The sequence below is a fragment of the Schistocerca nitens genome, chromosome 4 (genome assembly GCF_023898315.1).
Source record: "Schistocerca nitens isolate TAMUIC-IGC-003100 chromosome 4, iqSchNite1.1, whole genome shotgun sequence".
Lineage (NCBI taxonomy): Eukaryota > Metazoa > Arthropoda > Insecta > Orthoptera > Acrididae > Schistocerca > Schistocerca nitens.
In genome coordinates, this window is record NC_064617.1 from 869,487,309 (window position 1) to 869,509,865 (window position 22,557).

Below are 22,557 nucleotides of genomic sequence, written 5' to 3' on the forward strand. Positions count from 1 at the left end.
TCTAGTTAATGCAGTATATTATATAAACAGAGAAGGAACTAGAGTTATTTGCACAACGTACGAAAACAAAGTAAATATGTAAGACACCCTACGCTAGGTGAAACTATCAACAAACTATATATAACAGAGGCATTCAGTGATTAAAGCATAACATTGTTAAACAAAGCAAAGTAGGCATTGGCCACGAAATCGCTCTGCCAGTTAAGCAGTTTTGTTGGTTCTTTTTTTTTTTTTTCTTTATAAATTTCAAGCTTTTCTGCTTTGCTGTCTCTTCCACAACCGCACCATCTACACCCAAATCCACTTCACCTGATCATTCTCACCGAATCAACACACCATTTTCCTGTCTATCTACACTTATTACATGGTTCCATAAATGTTTCCATGTCAAGTACACCAACCATCAGCAGTATCTCCACTGTGGCAACTGTCATCTGCTCCATGTCAGAAAGTCTTTTCCCTACAGTCTCGCCATCTGAGGGTGCTGCAAATGTAGTGGAAAGCAGGAGCAAATGAAAGGTAGTGATAACCTTACCAAAGCCATTATTGACAAACAGTATCCTATCCAGCTCATTCATAAACAGATCTCCCTTGCTGTCTCCTCTGCTAACAGCAGTAACACTGTTAAGGGGAGCTGGAACGATGAAAATGACAAAATTAACATTTTTTGTTTTTTCATTATAAAATTATTTGGAGTTTTCTGAATAAAACAAAGTTTCACCCTTATAAGTGAATTCTAAGTGTGTTTTTTTATCGCTGCAAAGTTGACGCTCTGCGTAAACGGTAGTAGCGACTTGGTGTGGCACCTCTGACGGCGCCGCTCGCTGGCTGCAAGCGGGGTATCTTTGCGGAATTAGACAATCTTTTGTTTTCCAACGTTTTATGGCTTTATCTCTGTGACAATTGTTTAGCTGTTCAATTTTGCGTATTTGATGAATTTTGCTCATACCTGTTTTACGTATTTGGTTTGTGGTTATCAATATGCCCCATTTCGGCAATTGAATGTTTAAGAAACGGCACAATGAGTGGAAGAAGAAATCTTTTGTTGTTTCGAAGGGAGATGCTACTCAGACTGCTTCACTGACTATTCCAAGTGAATGTGATAGAACTTCTTCGAGCAAGAAACTTTGCGACAGCAAAGAAAAATTTGAAAACTATGAAAGTGACAGTAATGATGTGAATGAAATAATTAACATTTCCTTGCTCTCTTAAGATTTTGAAACATAACATATTATGCCAAGTTTGCAAAGAAAGAGAACTGGAATTGAAAAGAACTTCACACATTGGTTTGGCATGTAAAATGTTATTGAAGTGTAACAAATGTGCTACAGAAAATTTGTTTTCTAATTCTAACAGTATTCCTCCTAGTGGTAATAGTGGAAAGAAGGTGCATGGTATAAATGTTAGGTTAGTGTATGGCTCGCGTTGCATTGACAAGGGCAGTGCTGCAGGGACAATGTTATGTGGAATTATGAACTTGCCAAAACCACCATCCAAGTTTGGATTTTATAATGAATTGGTGAGATCTTCTGCTGAAGATATTGCTCGAGCAACAATGAAGAAGCTGTGACAGATAATAAGTACTGTAGAGATTTAACTGTTGCTTTAGATGGATCATGGCAACGTAGAGGTCATAAATCTCTAAATGGAGTTGTGACAGCTACCAGTGGAGACAGTTGCAAAGTAATTGATGTTTCTGTTCTCTCAAAACATTGTAGATGTAGGACGAACATGGTGAAAGTTGTGAAGCCAAATTTTCACGGCACGAGTGGAGCGATGGAAGTAGAGGGAGTGAAAGCAATTTTTTCCAGATCACTGGAGTCGTATAATGTACAATACACTAACTATCTAGGAGATGGTGATTCTAAGGGATATAAAGCGGTAGAGGAACTCAAACCTTATGGCAATGAAATTCACATTAAAAAACTTAGTGATGGTAAGACCCTTGGAGGAAGAGGAAGATTGACAGATGAAGCAATTGATAGGTTGTAGAGGTATTATGGGTGTGCAGTTAGGCAAAATAAAAGAAGCATTGAGCATATGAGGAGAGCAGTATGGGCATAATTTTTTTTTTTAAAATACTGCATCAACAAATAATCACCCACAACATGCACTGTGCCCCACAGGTGATGCTGCATGGTGTAAGTACCAATCAGGGAAGGAATACACCCATAAAAACAGTTTGCCAAATGCTGTAATTGATGTAATTAAGCCCATATTCAGAGATTTATCACAGCCAAGTTTATTGGAAAAGTGTTTACATGGGAAAACACAAAAATCCAAATGAAAGTCTAAATAATTTAATTTGGATTAGGATTCCCAAAAGAGTGTTTTTACAGATAAAAACATTGCATTTTGGAGTGTATGATGCAGTGGCAACATACAGTAAAGGAAACATTATCAAATGTGATGTGCTGAAACGTTTAGGTTTCCAACCAAGTCACAACACCATTTCCACAATGCACCTAATTGATGAAGAAAGACTAAGAGGTGCAGGAAGAAAAGACAAAAGCCTACAACATGCAGCATAAGGGAAGAAAAGACCAGTGAAAAGGAAACTAACATTGGGAAAAGAAGAGGATGCTGATAATCCATCACGTGGGGCAGTAATGTATTAAAAAACGTTGCAAGCCATTTACCATAACTTTAAAATTTTCATCTTTGAGGAACATTTTCTCAAAAACTGCTAACAGTATATCAATGAAATTTATACACAATATTGTTTACTTCTTTTCCTTCATTTTTATAACAAATTGTAAAAAAATATTATATAATTCAAGAGTTATAGAAGAAAAAGTCCCCCCCATGAACCATGGACCTTGCCGTTGGTGGGGAGGCTTGCGTGCCTCAGCGATACAGATGGCCGTACCGTAGGTGCAACCACAACGGAGGGGTATCTGTTGAGAGGCCAGACAAACATGTGGTTCCTGAAGAGGGGCAGCAGCCATTTCAGTAGTTGCAGGGGCAACAGTCTGGATGATTGACTGATCTGGCCTTGTAACATTAACCAAAACGGCCTTGCTGTGCTGGTACTGCGAACGGCTGAAAGCAAGGGGAAACTACAGCCGTAATTTTTCCCGAGGACATGCAGCTTTACTGTATGATTAAATGATGATGGCGTCCTCTTGGGTAAAATATTCCGGAGGTAAAATAGTCCCCCATTCGGATCTCCGGGCGGGGACTACTAAAGAGGACGTCGTTATCAGGAGAAAGAAAACTGGCGTTCAACGGATCGGAGCGTGGAATGTCAGATCACTTAATCGGGCAGGTAGGTTAGAAAATTTGAAAAGGGAAATGGATAGGTTAAAGTTAGATATAGTGGGAATTAGTGAAGTTCGGTGGCAGGAGGAACAAGACTTTTGGTCAGGTGATTACAGGGTTATAAATACAAAATCAAATAGGGGTAATGCAGGAGTAGGTTTAATAATGAATAAAAAAATAGGAGTGCGGGTTAGCTACTACAAACAGCATAGTGAACGCATTATTGTGGCCAAGATAGACACAAAGCCCATGCCTACTACAGTAGTACAAGTTTATATGCCAACTATCTCTGCAGATGATGAAGAAATAGATGAAATGTATGACGAGATAAAAGAAATTATTCAGGTAGTGAAGGGAGACGAAAATTTAATAGTCATGGGTGACTGGAATTCGTCAGTAGGAAAAGGGAGAGAAGGAAACATAGTAGGTGAATATGGATTGGGGGGAAGGAATGAAAGAGTAAGCCGCCTTGTAGAATTTTGCACAGAGCATAACTTAATCATAGCTAACACTTGGTTCAAGAATCATGAAAGGAGGCTGTACACATGGAAGAAGCCTGGAGATACTGACAGGTTTCAGATAGATTATATAATGGTAAGACAGAGATTTAGGAACCAGGTTTTAAATTGTAAGACATTTCCAGGGGCAGATGTGGATTCTGACCACAATCTATTGGTTATGAACTGCAGATTGAAACTGAAGAAACTGCAAAAAGGTGGGAATTTAAGGAGATGGGACCTGGATAAACCGAAAGAACCAGAGGTTGTAGAGAGTTTCAGGGAGAGCATAAGGGAACAATTGACAGGAATGGGGGAAAGAAATACAGTAGAAGAAGAATGGGTAGCTCTGAGGGTTGAAGTGGTGAAGGCAGCAGACGATCAAGTAGGTAAAAAGACGAGGGCTAATAGAAATCCTTGGGTAACAGAAGAGATATTGAATTTAATTGATGAAAGGAGAAAATATAAAAATGCAGTAAATGAAGCAGGCAAAAAGGAATACAAACGTCTCAAAAATGAGATCAACAGGAAGTGCAAAATGGCTAAGCAGGGATGGCTAGAGGACAAATGTAAGGATGTAGAGGCTTGTCTCTCTAGGGGTAAGATCGATACTGCCTACAGGAAAATTAAAGAGACCCTTCGAGAGAAGAGAACCACTTGTATGAATATCAAGAGCTCAGATGGCAACCCAGTTCTAAGCAAAGAAGGGAAGGCAGAAAGGTGGAAGGAGTATATAGAGGGTTTATACAAGGGCGATGTACTTGAGGACAATATTATGGAAATGGAAGAGGATGTAAATGAAGACGAAATGGGAGATAAGATACTGCGTGAAGAGTTTGACAGAGCACTGAAAGACCTGAGTCGAAACAAGGCCCCGGGAGTAGACAACATTCCATTAGAACTACTGATGGCCTTGGGAGGCCAGTCCTGACAAAACTCTACCATCTGGTGAGCACGATGTATGAGACAGGCGAAATACCCTCAGACTTCAAGAAGAATATAATAATTCCAATCCCAAAGAAAGCAGGTGTTGACAGATGTGAAAATTACCGAACTATCAGTTTAATAAGTCACAGCTGCAAAATACTAATGCGAATTCTTTACAGACGAATGGAAAAACTGGTAGAAGCCGACCTCGGGAAAGATCAGTTTGGATTCCGTAGAAATGTTGGAACACGTGAGGCAATACTGACCTTACGACTTATCTTGGAAGAAAGATTAAGAAAAGGCAAACCTACGTTTCTAGCATTTGTAGACTTAGAGAAAGCTTTTGACAACGTTAACTGGAATACTCTTTCAAATTCTGAAGGTGGCAGTGGTAAAATACAAGGAGCGAAAGGCTATTTACAATTTGTACAGAAACCAGATGGCAGTTATAATAGTCGAGGGGCATGAAAGGGAAGCAGTGGTTGGGAAAGGAGTGAGACAGGGTTGTAGCCTCTCCCCGATGTTATTCAATCTGTATATTGAGCAAGCAGTAAAGGAAACAAAAGAAAAATTCGGAGTAGGTATTAAAATTCATGGAGAAGAAGTAAAAACTTTGAAGTTCTCCGATGACATTGTAATTCTGTCAGAGACAGCAAAGGACTTGGAAGAGCAGTTGAACGGAATGGACAGTGTCTTGAAAGGAGGATATAAGATGAACATCAACAAAAGCAAAACGAGGATAATGGAATGTAGTCAAATTAAGTCGGGTGATGCTGAGGGAATTAGATTAGGAAATGAGACACTTAAAGTAGTAAAGGAGTTTTGCTATTTAGGGAGTAAAATAACCGATGATGGTCGAAGTAGAGAGGATATAAAATGTAGACTGGCAATGGCAAGGAAAGCGTTTCTCAAGAAGAGAAATTTGTTAACATCGAGTATAGATTTAGGTGTCAGGAAGTCGTTTCTGAAAGTATTTGTATGGAGTGTAGCCATGTATGGAAGTGAGACATGGACGATAACTAGTGTGGACAAGAAGAGAGCAGAAGCTTTCGAAATGTGGTGCTACAGAAGAATGCTGAAGATAAGGTGGGTAGATCACGTAACTAATGAGGAGGTATTGAATAGGATTGGGGAGAAGAGAAGTTTGTGGCACAACTTGACTAGAAGAAGGGATCGGTTGGTAGGACATGTTTTGAGGCATCAAGGGATCACAAATTTAGCATTGGAGGGCAGCGTGGAGGGTAAAAATCGTAGAGGGAGACCAAGAGATGAATACACTAAGCAGATTCAGAAGGATGTAGGTTGCAGTAGGTACTGGGAGATGAAGAAGCTTGCACAGGATAGAGTATCGTGGAGAGCTGCATCAAACCAGTCTCAGGACTGAAGACCACAACAACAACAACAACAACAGAAGAAAAAGTGTAAAATTCAAAATTTTAGAGAAAAAAATAAGCATCTGTTACAAAAAATTGTAAAACAAAAGCCAATAAATATTTTTTTACGTGACATTATAAGTTTTAGAGACATGTTCACTGAACATGTAGTCCAAATTTCAGAGCAATATGTTTAATGGTTTTAGAAAAATGTTCCTTGTATTTGCGCTAAAATTAACATGGGGGAGATGGCTCGTTCCGGCTCCCCTTAACCATCCACCAAGTAGCACTCCTCTGATCACTCTGGTCTTTGAAAGCTCAACCACATCCTCCACCAGGGCTTTGACAACCCCTCGTTGTGCCCTGAGATGAGAGATATTCTAACCAAATTTTACCCACATCCCACAAAGTAGTGTTATGCCACCCACCTAACCTAAAGAACATTCTCATCCATCCTTATTCCCATCATACTTACAGCCCTGCATCCCATGGGCCATACCCTTGTGGTCATTCCAGGTGCAAGACCTGCCCCATACAGTCACCTGCATCTCCTACCACAGTCCATTCACCCGCATTTCCTACCCAATAAAACGAGGGCCATGTGTCAAAGCAGCCATGTTATATATCAGCTACGATGCAATTACTGTACAGCATTCTATGTGGACATGACAAATAATCAACTGTCTACTTGCATGAATGACCACTACCAAACTGTGGTGAACACAGATTGACCATCCAGTTGCCAAACATGCTGCACATCACAACACAAGTAACTTCAACAGCTGCTTCACAACACCAACCATTTGAATGCTGCCTTCTGGCACAAGTTTCTCTGAACTATGCAGACGGACCTAATTTCTCTCGCTCTGCCCCTCCTCTATGGGAGCATTACATAGGGGGTGGTATTTTTCTGGAGTCATAATTTAAAGCCAGTTCTTTAAACCTAGTAAGAAGGCTGTGTTGGAATAGTTTACATCTATCTTCAAGAGTCTAGCAGTTCTTGCAACCCTCTCCTACAGGTCAAACAAACCTGTGACCATTCATGCTGCATATGTTCAATATATGTGGTACTGGTCCCACACATTTGAGCAATATTCTAGGGTGGGTCAAGCGAGTTATTTTTAAGCAATCTCCTTTGTAGACTGACTTTATTTCCCCAGAATTCTACCAATAAAGCAAAGTCTACCACCTGATTTACCCGTGACTGAGCCTATGCGATCATTCCATTCCATAGCCCTACAGAGGGTTAACACCCAGGTCATTCTATGAGTTGACCAATTCCAACTGTGACTCATTGGCATTACAGTCATAGGATACAATGTTTTTACATTTTGTGAAGCGAACAGTTTTATATTTCTGAGCATTTAAAACAAGTCGCCAAAATTTGCATTACCTCAGAATCTCGCCAAGATCTCACTCAATATTTATGCATCTTCTTCCAGACTGTACTTCAGTATAGATAACTGCATCATCTGGAGGGGAGGGGGGGGAACAACCAACTTAGATTACTATCAGTAATTTGCGCAAGGTCATTGATATGCAACATGAACAGCAAGGGTCCCAGCACTGTTCTCTGGGGCACACCTGAAGTTACTTCTACATCTGACAATGACTCGCCATCTAAGATAACTTGCTGCATCTTCCCTGCCAAAACATCCTCAATGCAATCACAAATTTTGCTTTATACTCTATATGATCATACTTCTGATAATATACTTAGATGCGATACTAAGTCAAATGCTTTTTGGAAATCACGAAATACTGCAGCTTTCAGTATGTCATGAGAAAAGTGTGAGGTAAACAGGTGTGACCCGTGCTTTCTCACATCATCCGTCATGAGTCAAATCAAATTCAGATACAGATTCATAACAGTATAATTTTGAGATGTGCCCCTTGCAGAATGGCAATGCTTTTGGTTTGTAATCATGCTTTACAATTATTTGATTGGACTAGTGTTGCCAGAAGTATTAATATGAATGGCATGTCGAAGCCTTAAAAAATAATTTGCTGGTGCATATCATTTGAATTTTGTAAATTTTCTGTTATTGAAATTTAATGTCTTTTATGCTCATGAGGTATAACTTTGTTGTCGCTGTACCACTTACCTAATGCTGCAACCTGTGCTAAGGGATGGCATTCCAGTTGCTATGAAATACTTACTCATCCAATTTTAAGAAAACTGTTTGGTGAAAAAATTTGAGTTTTGTACGTCTTACAGTTTGACATCTTTGTTCAATAAAGGAGTGAATTTCTTTTCATTATTTGTCGTAGTTTCTGTGCTGCATCAAATTTAGTAAAGCATTGCACAACATTTTAATAAGTTTGTAGAGATTAAAACACATTGTGTAGACTTTACTTATGGTTGATTTTAGCTCATGCATTTCTGTGTACAAATTGTAGATAAGATAATGACTTTTTTTTTTAAATTGAGAGCAGAATGATATCGCATTTCGTTCCCGAGATAATGGTTTTTATATCCACTGGACGGTCATATGCGTAACACCCAGCTCTGTCAATGTGCATTGGAATCCACAGCAGTCAGAGGGTTAATGATTTACTGTGGCTGTATTAATTAATATAATAATAATGAAAACATCAGTATGCATGTCTACCTGATACATTCCAAATCGCCGCACATAAATATGGGATTCTTCTGGTCCCCATACCTCAGGTTCTGTTGGTGACAAAAAGGTAGGGTCAAGTGTTTTTGTGTAGCCCTTGGGCTAGGGACGATTTGTATACCCAAACAAAAGAATCATCTTGTTGTTGTTGTTGTTGTTTTCTGTCCTGAGACTGGTTTGATGCAGCTCTCCATGCTATTCTATACTGTGCAAGCGTCTTCATCTCCCAGTAACTACTGCAACCTACATCCTTCTGAATCTGCTTAGTGTATTCATCTCTTGGTCTCCCTCTACGATTTTTACCCTCCACGCTGCCCTCCAATACTAAATTGGCGATCCCTCGATGTCTCAGAACATGTCCTACCAACCGATCCCTTCTTCTAATCAAGTTGTGCCACAAACTCCTCTTCTCCCCAATTCTATTCAATACCTTCTCATTAGTTATGGATCTACCCATCTAATCTTCAGCATTCTTCTGTAGCATCACATTTCGAAAGCTTCTATTCTCTTCTTGTCCAAACTATTTATCGTCCATGTTTCACTTCCATAAATGGCTACACTCCATACAAATACAGAAAAGACTTACTGACACTTAAATCTATACTCGATGTTAATAAATTTCTCTTCTTCAGAAATGCTTTCCTTGCCATTGCCAGTCTACATTTTATGTCCTCTCTACTTCGACTATCATCAGTTAGTTTGCTCCCCAAATAGCAAAACTCCTTTACTACTTTAAGTGTCTCATTTCCTAATCTAATTCCCTCAGCGTCACCCGACTTAATTCGACTACATTCCATTATCCTCGTTTTGCTTTTGTTGATGTTCATCTTATATCCTACTTTCAAGACACTATTCATTCCGTTCAACTGCTCTTCCAAGTCCCCTGCTGTCTCCGACAGAATTACAATGTCATCGGCAAACCTCAAAGTTTTTATTTCTTCTCCATGGATTTTAATACCTACTCCGAATTTTTCTTTTGTTTCCTTCACTGCTTGCTCAATATACAGATTGAATAACATCGGGGCCCGCATCTCGTGGTCGTGCGGTAGTGTTCTCGCTTCCCATGCCCGGGTTCCCGGGTTCGATTTTGGGCGGGGTGGGGTCAGGGATTTTCTCTGCCTCGTGATGGCTGGGTGTTGTGTGATGTCCTTAGGTTAGTTAGGTTTAAGTAGTTCTACGTTCTAGGGGACTGATAACCACAGCAGTTGAGTCCCATAGTGCTCAGAGCCATTTGAGTAACATCGGGGAGAGGCTACAACCCTGTCTCACTCCCTTCCCAACCACTGCTTCCCTTTCATGTCCCTCGACTCTTATAACTGCCATCTGATTTCTGTACAAATTGTAAATAGCCTTTCGCTCCCTGTATTTTACCCCTGCCACCTTCAGAATTTGAAAGAGTGTATTCCAGTCAACATTGTCTAAAGCCTTCTCTAAGTCTACAAATGCTAAAAATGTAGGTTTGCCTTTCGTTAATCTAGCTTCTGAGATCATTCGTAGCATCAGTATTGCCTCACGTGTTCCAATATTTCTACGGAATCCAAACTGATCTTCCCCGAGGTTGGCTTCTACTAGTTTTTCTATTCGTCTGTAAAGAATTTGTGTTAGTATTTTGCAGCTCTGACTTATTAAATTGATAGTTCGGTAATTTTCACATCTGTCAACACCCGCTTTCTTTGGGATTGGAATTATTATATTCTTCTTGAAGTCTGAGGGTATTTCGCCTGTCTCAAATATCTTGCTCACCAGATGGTAGAGTTTTGTCAGGACTGGCTCTCCCAAGGCTGTCAGTAGTTCTAATGGAATGTTGTCTACTCCCAGGGCCTTGTTTCGACTCAGGTCTTTCAGTGCTCTGTCAAACTCTTCACGCAGTATCATATCTCCCATTTCATCTTCATCTACATCCTCTTCCATTTCCATAATATTGTCCTCAAGTACATCGCCCTTGTATAGACCCTTTATATCTTAGTGTCACTATACTATAGTACAGGGTCAAAGTATGAATATTACACACTTTCTGCTGCTTAGTTAAATGGAGCAAATGTGTTGGTTCTTCTTGCGTTTGGTATGGTCTACAGTGGGCCTTAAGGGGCTTATGGAGGCAGTTTCATGGATGGTTCCTTAGAAAACAATTTTTTTTCTGAAACTGAACTGTGGATTCCAAGACTATGCACAGCAGAAGGCTGAAATTTTTAGTGTATTGCTAACATCCCAATCTCGAGCGACCTTGAAAATTTTCTTGATGTTTGTATCCATTTCCAAGATACAGAGGTTCAAAGTTGCTATACTTGAACGTACAAAATCTGGTGTGTCGGGAAAACATAGTGTATAAACTGATGTAGCAGGGAGAAATATGCCGTAAAGTGTCTCTGTTATCATCATAAGACTTCTGGGAACCCCACATTGTAGAACTGGGGCATATGCAAGCACATGTTAAATCCAGTCTGAGATGTATGTTACTTCACTTTTCCAAAAGTAAACTATCAAAATTTTAATCATCCATAAAGTTCTTTTCATACGAGTGACATGCCTTCGTGTGGCAGGGAAAAGAAGGGAACCAGTGCAAATATGCTGCTGTTGGAAGCATGAGAAAAGCAAATATGCTCCTGTTTAAAAGACACTGACTGAAAAGTGGGGTTGGCTGCTGTGGTAGAGTGGTTCTAGGCGCTTCAGTGCGGCTGTTACGGTCACAGGTTCGAATTCTGCCTCGGGCATGGATGTGTGTGATTTCCTTAGGTTAGTTAGGTTTACGTAGTTCTAAGTAGAGGGGACTGATGACCTCGTACGTTAAGTCCCTAGTGTTTAGAGCCATTTGAATTCTGCCTTCATCAGCACCTTTAAAAATTTTCCCAAAAATTTAGCATGCGAACATGTTCATGCTTTTTTGTACTTAGAGAGGAGGAGACAGTGGCAATGAGATAAAGGAGAGAAGTAATATATACTGGAAGATAGTAGATCGTGATTGTGGTATAGAAAGAGCCAAAGGGATATAGCTGTGTGAGAGAAAGAGAGGGACACAATAGCAGTACAACATGTTGACAGTGAAGTAAAAGTGCTGGGAAAAGATTGAAGGAGAGACAAATAAAGAGAAGGAGACAATGTGAGTGAGAGCTGGTAATAATGAGACCCAATCTATGACAAGACAACGAGGAAGAGAAGTATATGACAGCGAGAAGAGACAGAGGCCACAGTAGTAAGGCAAAATAAAGGAAGCTGTTAGATATCCCGGGGGGTGGGGGGACAATGAGTGAAAGTGGGTGGATGTGAGCTAGTTAGTTAGGGGACCTTTTGGAAGTGAGAGGTGAATTGCATGTTAAAAAAATTGTGAATATATTCGCAAGCCAGAAATTTGGGGAAAAGTTTTAAAGGTTTTGAGGAAAGCAGAATGAGGTAACTGGTACTCCACTTTTCAGCCAGACACTTTTAAACAGGAGCATATTCACTTTTTTTGGGCTCTGATAGGAAATCGTATCTGCTGGTAGCCCTGTTATTTATTTGATTGCCTGCAATAGCACAGACACTCATAACGTGATCTCGTCAAACGATTTATGTGAAACGCAGCATATCAGTGGTGATGGATCAGTGAAACAAAACACTGCCCTGCAAACCCTATAATGTCACTATAATGTATTTGTCCTGCTGTCTTCTAATAAATGTTTTTATTATTTTATGTTAACATTAAACTGATAAATAGATGTGAACATTGCATTCACCTTAGAGATACCCACACAAGTTAATATATTTAGTGTGTCTGGTATCAAACAAATCAGAAAATTTCAAACAAATTTAATTTGTCGGAACTGTGTAGTGTGCCATCAACGTACATTTATTTAAAATATTATGTAAGTTTACGTTATGAGTTAAAGACATTGCATTCTGTGGAAGTCAGTCAGTTATGAATTTGGACATGCAGTCATCTATTAAGAGTGAAAGACAGCAGAGAATTGGAATTATATCACAAGTTGTGCATCTTTTTTGCTTCTTGTTGTTTCAGATGTCTGGATGGATTACGTTAAATTTGAACAAAAACTTGGTGAAGCAAAGAATGTGAGTGAGATATATTGGCGAGCATTGAAGAATTTGGATCCGAAGCACACGGATGCATTCATCAGTGAATTCAGCCTCGTGAAGACTGGAATGGCGGGCCAGAATGCTGCTGCTTCTTCTGTCGCTTTGTAGAGGGTTTTTTTTTTTATCTGTGTACGTCACTGTAGTGTAGTCATATTGAGATTTATTTCCCTGTTTATCTCTCAAATGCAAAATGATTAGATGTTTTGCAATTTTTGCTGATTGTTTATTTCCTTAGCATTGTAACCATGTTGCTTAGCTTCTTTTTTAACGATCAAGTAATCAATTATGCACATTTTTTTCTACATATTCATTTTTAAAGATAAATACGTATTAATTATGTGAAATATGTAACACAGTTTGTATGATCTAACTGTGATGTGAAAAATATTTTTTGTTGCGCCAATGAAAGCATGCACAATTATTTCAAAATAATGTGAATTACATTAAATTAGAATAGGATAAATCTACCTGACAATTACATAAACTGGAACAAATGGGATAGTATTGAAATAAATGCAAAACAGGTGAAGGTAACAGATCTTGGGCTTCCAGGGTAGGAATCTTCTTCCGTTGGTAAAGTCCTGGTCAAGAATTACTGCTTGTGTTCCAGTATATCCACTTCTTGAAATTCTGGTTTATTTCTGTCTTTTCTTAAGAAAAATATGAGAAATATGGGAATAATAAGTGTTGTATCTTGTGTGTGTATGACATAGTAATGTATGGAAAATTCTGAACTAATTCACCTCTTCAGATTTTTCATTATTCATATTGCAAAATATGAAGTCTTAAGGTGTGAAATGTTCCTTTATCGTGAATGGCGCTAATGAGAGATATGACTTTACAGATTTTTGAAGGTAGTGAAGAGTGACAGTAGATGGCCTGTCTGAAACTGTACACGACCCCCTACTGCAATGGAATTGACCATTATTATCAGTGATAGTGGGAAGCATCATTCTCGTGACAGCAGACACAATTAATGGAATAGAGTCAGAAGATATGTAGTCCATTTTGGGCTAATGCACTGCCATTGGTCAGTGCCACATGACGTCATAAGTAAGACACTAGTAACGTTGACCCAAGTTCTCCATTGTGATTGATATATACGACTTTACAGATTTTTGAAGGTAGTAAAGAGTGACAGTAGATGGCCTGTCTGAAACTATACACGACCCCCTACTGCAATGGAATTGACCATTATTATCAGTGATAGTGGAAAGCATCATTCTCGTGACAGCAGACACAATTAATGGAATAGAGTCAGAAGATATGTAGTCCATTTTGGGCCAATGCACTGCCATTGGCTAGTGCCCCATGATGTCATAAGTAAGACACTAGTAACGTTGACCCAAGTTCTCTATTGTGATTGATTGAGGCGACACAGTGAATAATGCACTGGACTTTCCAACAGAGTTCATATCCTTGCCCGACTGTGCAGATTTATGTTTTTGGTAGTGCCTCAAAATCTGTTCAGAAAAATGTTAGAATTAATCTTTTGAAAAATACTCAGCTGATTTTCCTTTCCTTGCCTTGATCTATTCAAGCGTGTTCCCCATCTTGGATGATGCCTGTGCTAGGTTTGCTATATTTTTAGATTACCACTTGTCTTTTGTTCATTGTTTAAAGTGCTGTACAGTAACAGGAGAAAGCAGCAGGAAAATTGGCTAGTTTTACATTCTCAGTTAGTTCATATTTAAATTTATATACCATACTAATGTTTTGCTACTGGTATAGACACACACTGAAATGAAACAGCAGGCATCTTATCTTACAATGTTAGGGAGAGGTATTTAATCTGTGGTTGCCAAAGGAGACACATGCTTGGACTGGCATCTTCCTGTTCAGGTATCTTACGTAGATGAAATTTTTTGTACACACGTACAAGGAAATCGTCATATCCTATTATTATATAGAAATGTTCCAAAAGAACAGACACAATTTCTGTATAATATATACACGCCAAATGGCGTTAAGATGTTTCAGTGCGGATGCACAGTAGTATCCAAACACTTGCAACAATACAGTCCGATTGTGAGCAAGTGAATTAATGGATATGGAGAGGTACTCCATAGCGTGTAGCATATGGAGATGTGGATCTGACTGGGGATGTGCTCAGTTAAGGTGACCGCTGATGGAAAGGTTTGACTCCTGGTTCGGCCCAAATTTTCATCTGCTGCTATTGAGTTCGCTCAATGCACCACTGCCGCCAAATGTCAGAGATTTCTTCTGTCATTTATTATATCCTACATTTGTGTGCATTTCAAATGGTTGGGTAATGTCATTGTTTCCAGCTCACCTTTTTGTACTTTGAAATGCTTTCTCTGTGAAAAGCTACAAAACTACAAGTAACCTCTAATTCTGTTGTCACTGTCAGTCATTCATGTAATTAATATGTGAGTGCTCCAGTAAAAAAAATTTTTACTTATTTGTTGTTGTTTTTTCCAGAAGGCTGACAATTTCCTTTTACATTTCTATTTATATTCTAACATTCTTGTAGTTCACCTCCTCATATCTCTTTTTTACTATACGATTCAAGAGCTTTCTTGTTATGATGTAAACCCAGTTTATTGGGTGATTCTCCCATAGCTTCAGGCCTTCACCAAATATTTGAGCACCTGTACCCATCGGTGTTTATTTCATTGAATTTTTGATTGCCTACCTAATTAAAGCTTTTAAACTGTTTACTGTGCCTCTAATTAAAACTGAATGATGCACATATTCATGTGCAATGTTCATAATGCACTTTTAATGCTCAAATTTTGTATTGAGACAGCACTCAGATGTGTGATGTGTATGTTACAGTTCAAAAGGCAAAAATATTAAGCCACTGTGTGCAGTTGCGAGTAGCATTGTGCTTGTCTAACAGGGTTGTACATTAGGCATCACAAAGTTTACATGCAGTCGGACTGGGTGTGTGCAAATGATGCCACGACTTCATTTATTATAGCGACTGCATGGCTGCAGTCCATCACGCCACAGTACAGTTCTGAAATTGAACACTCAGCATTGTTCCTCCAGTAGTGCAAATCAAATTTCTGTCTCAGTGCTGATGCTACATTTATCATCTTTTGAGTCAATAAATCTGGCAAAACACAATTAGTGCCACATAAAATTATATTTAAATCAAACTGGCTACTTCAGTATGTGCTGTTTGGTGCCATAGTTCACCCCACATATTGCTACTTTGTTAGCAGTACAATGTGTGAGAGACAGATCTGGGCCAAATGAAGTTGGATTTAAAAATTGTTCCTGCATAAATCTATTGTTTGAGGAAATTTGACCTGTTGGCAGGTTGCAAGGATCAATGGTAACTGGTATAAAACTTCTGACATAGAACATCATGGTTGCAAAGCAGATGTCAAAGAAACTCTGAATTGGGAAGATATAAAAATTAGGTAGATTAACGACAGTTTTGCTGACTGAAGAGTGGACACGCAGAAAATTGAGTCAAATGGAGAAGGGGACTCTTTTTTTTTTTTTTTTTTTTTGTCAAAGCTTCAGGTATGTAATGATGTGTAAAGTCCTTGGACATATGCTGCTGATTCTCTCTCCCCTCAAGGGAAATTTTGGACTTGTGGAGAGAAAGTGCTCTGGTATCTTCCTTTCACTTGCACCACAGGTGAATACCAACAATTATTTGACACTATTGTGAATGGAAGTTACAAATCTGAGTCTCAGTGGCATCAAGGTTGATTCAGATATTGTGTGGTAAGTTAATTATGTTTAAGTATGCATTATATTTAAGAGTGAGCAGGATTGTGAGGTATATGCTCGTAAGAGGCAAAGCATTCTAGAATTCAGCTGTGTGTTGGTGTAGTTAAATTTGGAGAGCAGTGCAACATTCACCTATAAAAGTGAAAACTGTGTAAAACCTGCTGAAGCTTTGTAGTGCAGAACGAAAATGTCTGATAAAATATAACTTTAGGAGAAACTAATTTGTTTAACTTTAAATAGCTTTCTAGTAAATTATACTATGTGTATAAGTGTTCTTTGATGGTGTCCTTCACTTCCTCTTGATGTGCTTATTACTGTGAACTTTCAGTTTGCAACATATGAAAGTGATCTAGTGTAGAATAGCAGCCTTGTGTTGGACAAGTACTAAGTGCATGTTTCAATGCACAATTTCTGACTTTCATTTCAGTTTGTTTGAAATATCCATGAGAATAACTAGGTAGTTTCACTAAGACAGCTGTGGTTGTTATTTACACATCTCAAGCTAGTGATCTGCCTCTGATGACCATTTCTTAGTGCTTCTTACAAGGGAAACTTCCCATCCCACCCCTTCTGATTTAGTGATAAAATGGCCCAGGGGATAGCCCGTTAAAAATTGAACGCAGATCTAACATTAAAACTGGAAGAAGGTATACTGAACTGCAAAAAAAGATACAGTGGACGGTCCAAGCTTAAGATGCGCAACATCAAGCAAGTTGCAAGCACCATGGAATCATGGTTGTGTCGTCACAATGTTGGACTGCAAAGCTGGAGATCAGTGTTCAAATCTCCCTCAGCCCCCCCCCCCCCCCATCCCCCACCCCCCGAATGATAAATTTTGAAATGTCCATCTGGTCATTGACATGTCTGTTCTCTTTCTGTAGCCTTGGCAATTGTCAAGCTGTATTTTGGTCATAGGATATGAGTCATACAGTAAGAATACATTACTGTTGCAAGTAAATGTGATGAAAAGTGAGCGCAGGCAAGATGACGCATAGACCTCTCACAGAAATGAAAACAACAAATACAGGGTTATGAACTACGTTACAAAAAAGGAACTCTCGAATTAAAACTTCAAAACGGAGCGCAAGAGTCATAACATGTGGTACTTGCGTAGAACAAAGAGGAGGTACGTACGTCTGAGGGTCCCTTCTTTACACCTCGCCGTTGCAGACGGGTGTTACACCACAACACCGGCACAAATTTGAATTCAGATATGTCAATGATTGGGCGGACAGTTCATAATTTTGTGGGGGAGGGGAATGCAGCACGAGGGAGATTTGGACAAGGATCTTCGCCTACACAATCCAACAATGTGACCACGTAAACACGTCGTCATTTTTATTTAAATTTGCTCAATGTTGCACATTTTGAGTTTGGACCATTCGCCTTTCTTTTTGTTTTCATGCTTGACATGTGTTCAGTTTTTGACGGGCTATTCACTGGACCATCTTATCACTAAAACTGAGGCAGTTGCAATGGGAAGTTTCCCTTGTCAGCACCTTAGCAAATGGAATTTCTTCCATGCATTATAATCTATTGACATCCTTTTCATAATCATTTTTAGAAGCTGATTGATATGTATTTTATTACTTAAGTCAATTGCTACTTTCGTTCACTCCATGTTTCACATGCCTGATGAATCTTCATTTAAAATTCCTGCTTTGTTTACATTTCCCTTTTTATTTTGTGACCCAGTAGATATTTATGCAGGTCAGCAGATTCTTTTGGAGTATTTCTTTTTCTTTTTTTCCATTAGAGGGATAAAAATACTGAAGAATGTAAACAGTACAATGATGTGCTACCAACACTGTTTCTGTTGTTTTCCACACAAATTTTCTTTTGTTTTTGTGTATCCTGAAATTAAATTTGACTCTTGGTAGAGTGGTATTCATCCAGTAGTTTCTGAATATCCTCTGTCATATTTTCATGTGTTTTATCTCAATCCTTGTAGTAATATAATATTTCTCTTTGTGTACACCGTTTTCAACAAGCAAGTTAGCTTTAAACTTGCTACTTTTGAAGAACCAAATCAGAAAATTTCCTCAGAGGTTTTCAGACACTTGCTTCAGAATGTTTCTAAAGCCTTACTCTATGTAAAAATCAGGTGAATTTATAGAGAAATGCTGAATGTGCCATATCATTTCTTAAACTTGTTGTGCTTAGCTTAGTGGTGTATGTTATTCAAGGTGTATTGATGTTTAGTAGTCTCAGTGTTAAATCTTGAACAAAAACTGTGGTCCTCTTATTCGATGCGGTTATTTTGTTGTCTAAAGCCCACCAAAGTGCAACAGTCTGTAAGTATGCTATTGGGTCTTCGGCTATAGCTCTTCAGATTGTAAGAGATTGTCTTATCTGCGAGTCCTTTGTTTTTGCCTTTACACGATAAGATTGGATGTTGTTGTTATCATACATTCACCTCCCCCCTTTTCCTCTCTCTCTCTCTCTCTCTCTCTCTCTCTCTCTCTCTCTCTCTCTGTGTGTGTGTGTGTGTGTGTGTGTGTGTGTGTGTGTGTGTGTTTTGGTGCATGCTAGGTTGAAGCCTAAGTTTCAACTAAGCCATCTATCTTTTTAGAAGACTTTAAATGGTAACAGAGCTCTTATTTGTGTTTTTGTTCTTAGATTATTGGTGTTAGCTATTCAGGTGTATTGATGTTCAATTGTCTTGTGTTACACATCAAATAACTGTGGCCCTCATATTGTCTGTGGTTATTCTAAATGTGTAAAGCCCACCAATCCGTCATTGAACTATTGGGCGTTGGGATGTAGCTCTTCAGACTGTCCACAAGCTCTTTGTTTTTACATTTCCACAATAAGATTGCATGTTGATATTGTCACCACACATCCCCTCTCCCTCCCTCTCTCTCTCTCTCTCTCTCTCTCTCTCTCTCTCTCTCTCTCTGTGACCGAGCGAGGTGGTGCAGTGGTTAACACACTAGACTCACTTTGGGAGTATGATGGTTCAAACATCCACCTGTCAATCCTCATTTAGGTTTTCTGTGATTACCCTAAATCAGTTCAGGCAACTGCAGAGATGGTTCCTTTGAAAGGGCACGGCTGACTTCCTTCCCCATCCTTCCCTAATCTGATGGAACCAATGACCTTGCTGTTTGGTCCCCTCCCCCAAATCAGCCAACCAGTCTCCCCCCCCCCCTCCCTGCCCCCTCCTCTCTCTCTCTCTCTCTCTCTCTCTCTCTCTCTCTCTCTCTCTCTCGCTCTCTGTCCCTTTGTTTGTTTGTGTGCGTGCATGCGTGCGCTTGTGCCTGTGTGTTTTTGCTGAATGATGGGTTGGAGCATGGATTCCACCTAAGTTGTCTTCTTCAAACAGATTAGATGATAACAGACCTATTATTTGTCTTTCTGTGCCTAGCTTAGTGGTATACATTATTCAGATCTAGTAGACTTTGTTAAACCTTGAACTACAGGCAACTGTGACCCTTTTATTCCTCGTGGTTGTTTTCATGCATAAAGCCTATCAAAGCACACCAGTTTCTCAGTGAACCATTGGGTGTTGGGATGTAGCTCTTCAGACTGTAAGAGGTGGTTTTAGTCGTGAGCTCTTTGTTCCTGTGTGTGTGTGTGTGTGTGTGTGTGTGTGTGTGTGTGTGTGGGTGGGTGGGTGGGTGGGTGGGTGGGTGGGTGGGTGGGTGGGTGCGGGCGCGCGCGTGTGAACACACACACCTGCATGTCCTGTCCTTGCTGTCGTATCTTTCACACACTGTTGCACAGGATAAGCTACTGTAAAAAATGTTTATTCCTCCAAAATTTGCTTATACATGATAATTATGTGCATTTTAAATATTATGTATGTGTGTTACTAAGTAATTGTTGATATGCAGTCATTCCATAAAGACTGTTATTTAATTGATGTTTAGAGCTTGAATGTGTCATAATAATACTCTTTGTATGAGGGTCAGTCAAAAAGTAATGCCCCCTTTTTCTCCCTCCAAATGCACTTTTCAGTATAATCTGCATCCATTTGCCCAGACTTGACATGTATTGCAGTGTGTTGAAACACACGGTCCTGCTTCTGAAGCCATTGATGCATGGATTCTTCTTCAGTGAGTTTCTGTGATACAGTTCCATTTATCTCTCTGACCTCTTTGATTCTATGATTGCTGTCACGCTGTGTTTCTCCAGGGGGGAGAGGGAGGGGGGTGTAATGTGACATGTGACACAAATGACCTGCGGTCACCCAGTGGTCACCACGAATGATGTCATCAACTCGCTAAATGTTATGTGGACTCACCGACCTGCTGGTCAACATTTCGTCAAATTTTTCAGTTAACAGGCTTTATATAAGGAGGTAAAATTGTAGGAGGCTTTATTTTTTGACTAACCCTCATAGTATAGATAATGAATATATTCTGAATTTGTATAACAATTATAATCATAGATAGTATTTAGAGAAAATTGTTAGGCAGTATTTATTTCTTGTTGTTCATGTGCTGAAATGTTTCTGTCGCTTTACTGAATGTATCTACAGCTGTAAAAGTTTTATCTGTTCATGTATGTTACAAATAAAGACCCTCATGTAGTCCAAGCTGTAAGTCAACTCATTTAACACAAATATCTGTTATACAGTCTCCCAGTGTCTGCCAGTTATGTTTTAATTGAAATGCAGAAGTCTCGATGGAAATTTTTGTAATTGAAGTTGAGAATTGAACTGCTTTCATAGTGCACCTTTCATGGCAGCACTAGGTCATTAGAAAGCAGCATATTTTGTGTTTTCTGGTACTTGAGAGCCTGTCTAATTAAACTCACAGACCCACGTACTGTTTTCACCCTGTTCCTTGCATTTCTGCTTGTAATAATAAACTTATGGAACAAAGAAGCTGTGTGCATTTGCATGCGTGGTGCGAGGTGGGGGTGGGGGATGGCCACTAGGTTTGATATGGAGGAGGACATTTTCTGAAAACTCGGCAATATTTTCAGTGATAGTTTATGTTTTTGTGTTTTTGTTAACTGCTTAACACATCTAAATGATAATAAATTACTTTTACTCAATCTGTTATTTCTATTCCACCGGGACTTTCGAGTATTTACATTAATAAGTTTGTTTTACTTTGTAGAGAGTAACATTCAAAAAATTTGCTTTGGTATAATTGTCAATGGGAAATTCCTCTGATGAGTTTGTAAAGTTTTATAAGTGATTGAATCGATGAATTTAGGTCCTAATATCAAACTGAGTGAGGTGGTACAGTGATTAAACAACTTGGTCAACATATGGGAGGAATAGGGTGCAAATCCCCATCCAATCATCTTGATTTATATTCCCATGGTTGCCCTTAACCACTCAAAAAAAAAAAAAATTTCTTTTGTTGGGACAGACTGCTATCTGTCCTATCCTTATTGAATCAGAGTTTATGATCCAATTCTTATTAATTTCTTCATTTTCCTATTAGTATTTCCTATGCATTTTTATTTTCTAATTTACCCAACAACATTTGCTGACACTTAAATTGGAGCACTAAATAAACTACTTTCCATGGTTGCAAACCAAAAAATTTCATTAAGGTAGGTAAATCTAAAAATTCTGCTCATTACTCTGAGCTTGTTTTGGATTCGAAGGAGACATTTCTATCTCCACCCTTATCATAAAATTTGGTGCTTCTGGGTAATTTCTATCTGTAAACATACTATGAAAATGCTATTTTATTTTGTTATTGGCTGATTCTGATTATTTCCCTTTTTAGTGAAATCAAATGTTTTCATCTGTTGACCTAGTATTTAAATTTCCTTTACTTTACATCTATGGTCACAAACTTTTTGTCAACAGATTACCGGTTTTGGTCTATAATGACCATCTTCAGATCTACAGCAAAGTATGGGAAAACATAAATACAATAGCAGATTGTCTACAGCTTAAAACAATAAAATAGACCATAACAAAAAGTACTACTAACATACACATACATTTGTTTGCTTTAAGTATCAAGAGGCATGCGTGTTTTATAAAAATAATGCCTAATGTATTGCAGCCACTGTGACATTGTCAAAAGTTAAATGCAAAATCAGCACCAGCATGATCATATATATATATATATATATATATATATATATATATATATATATATATATATATATATGGTGTTTCAAAAA

At 38.8% G+C, this 22,557-nt stretch overlaps 1 protein-coding gene across 1 annotated transcript in view; it reads left to right on the forward strand.

Annotated features, from left to right (window-relative positions):
• The window catches only part of LOC126253348 (U3 small nucleolar RNA-associated protein 6 homolog), a 130,004-nt gene extending 109,929 nt beyond the window's left edge, over positions 1-20,075 (forward strand). Inside the window, exon 11 of the mRNA XM_049954618.1 lies at positions 12,671-20,075. Coding sequence (XP_049810575.1) covers positions 12,671-12,855 — 185 coding nt within the window. The 3' untranslated portion in view covers positions 12,856-20,075. The remainder of the gene's footprint in view (positions 1-12,670) is intronic.
• Positions 20,076-22,557: the final 2,482 nt, after the last annotated feature.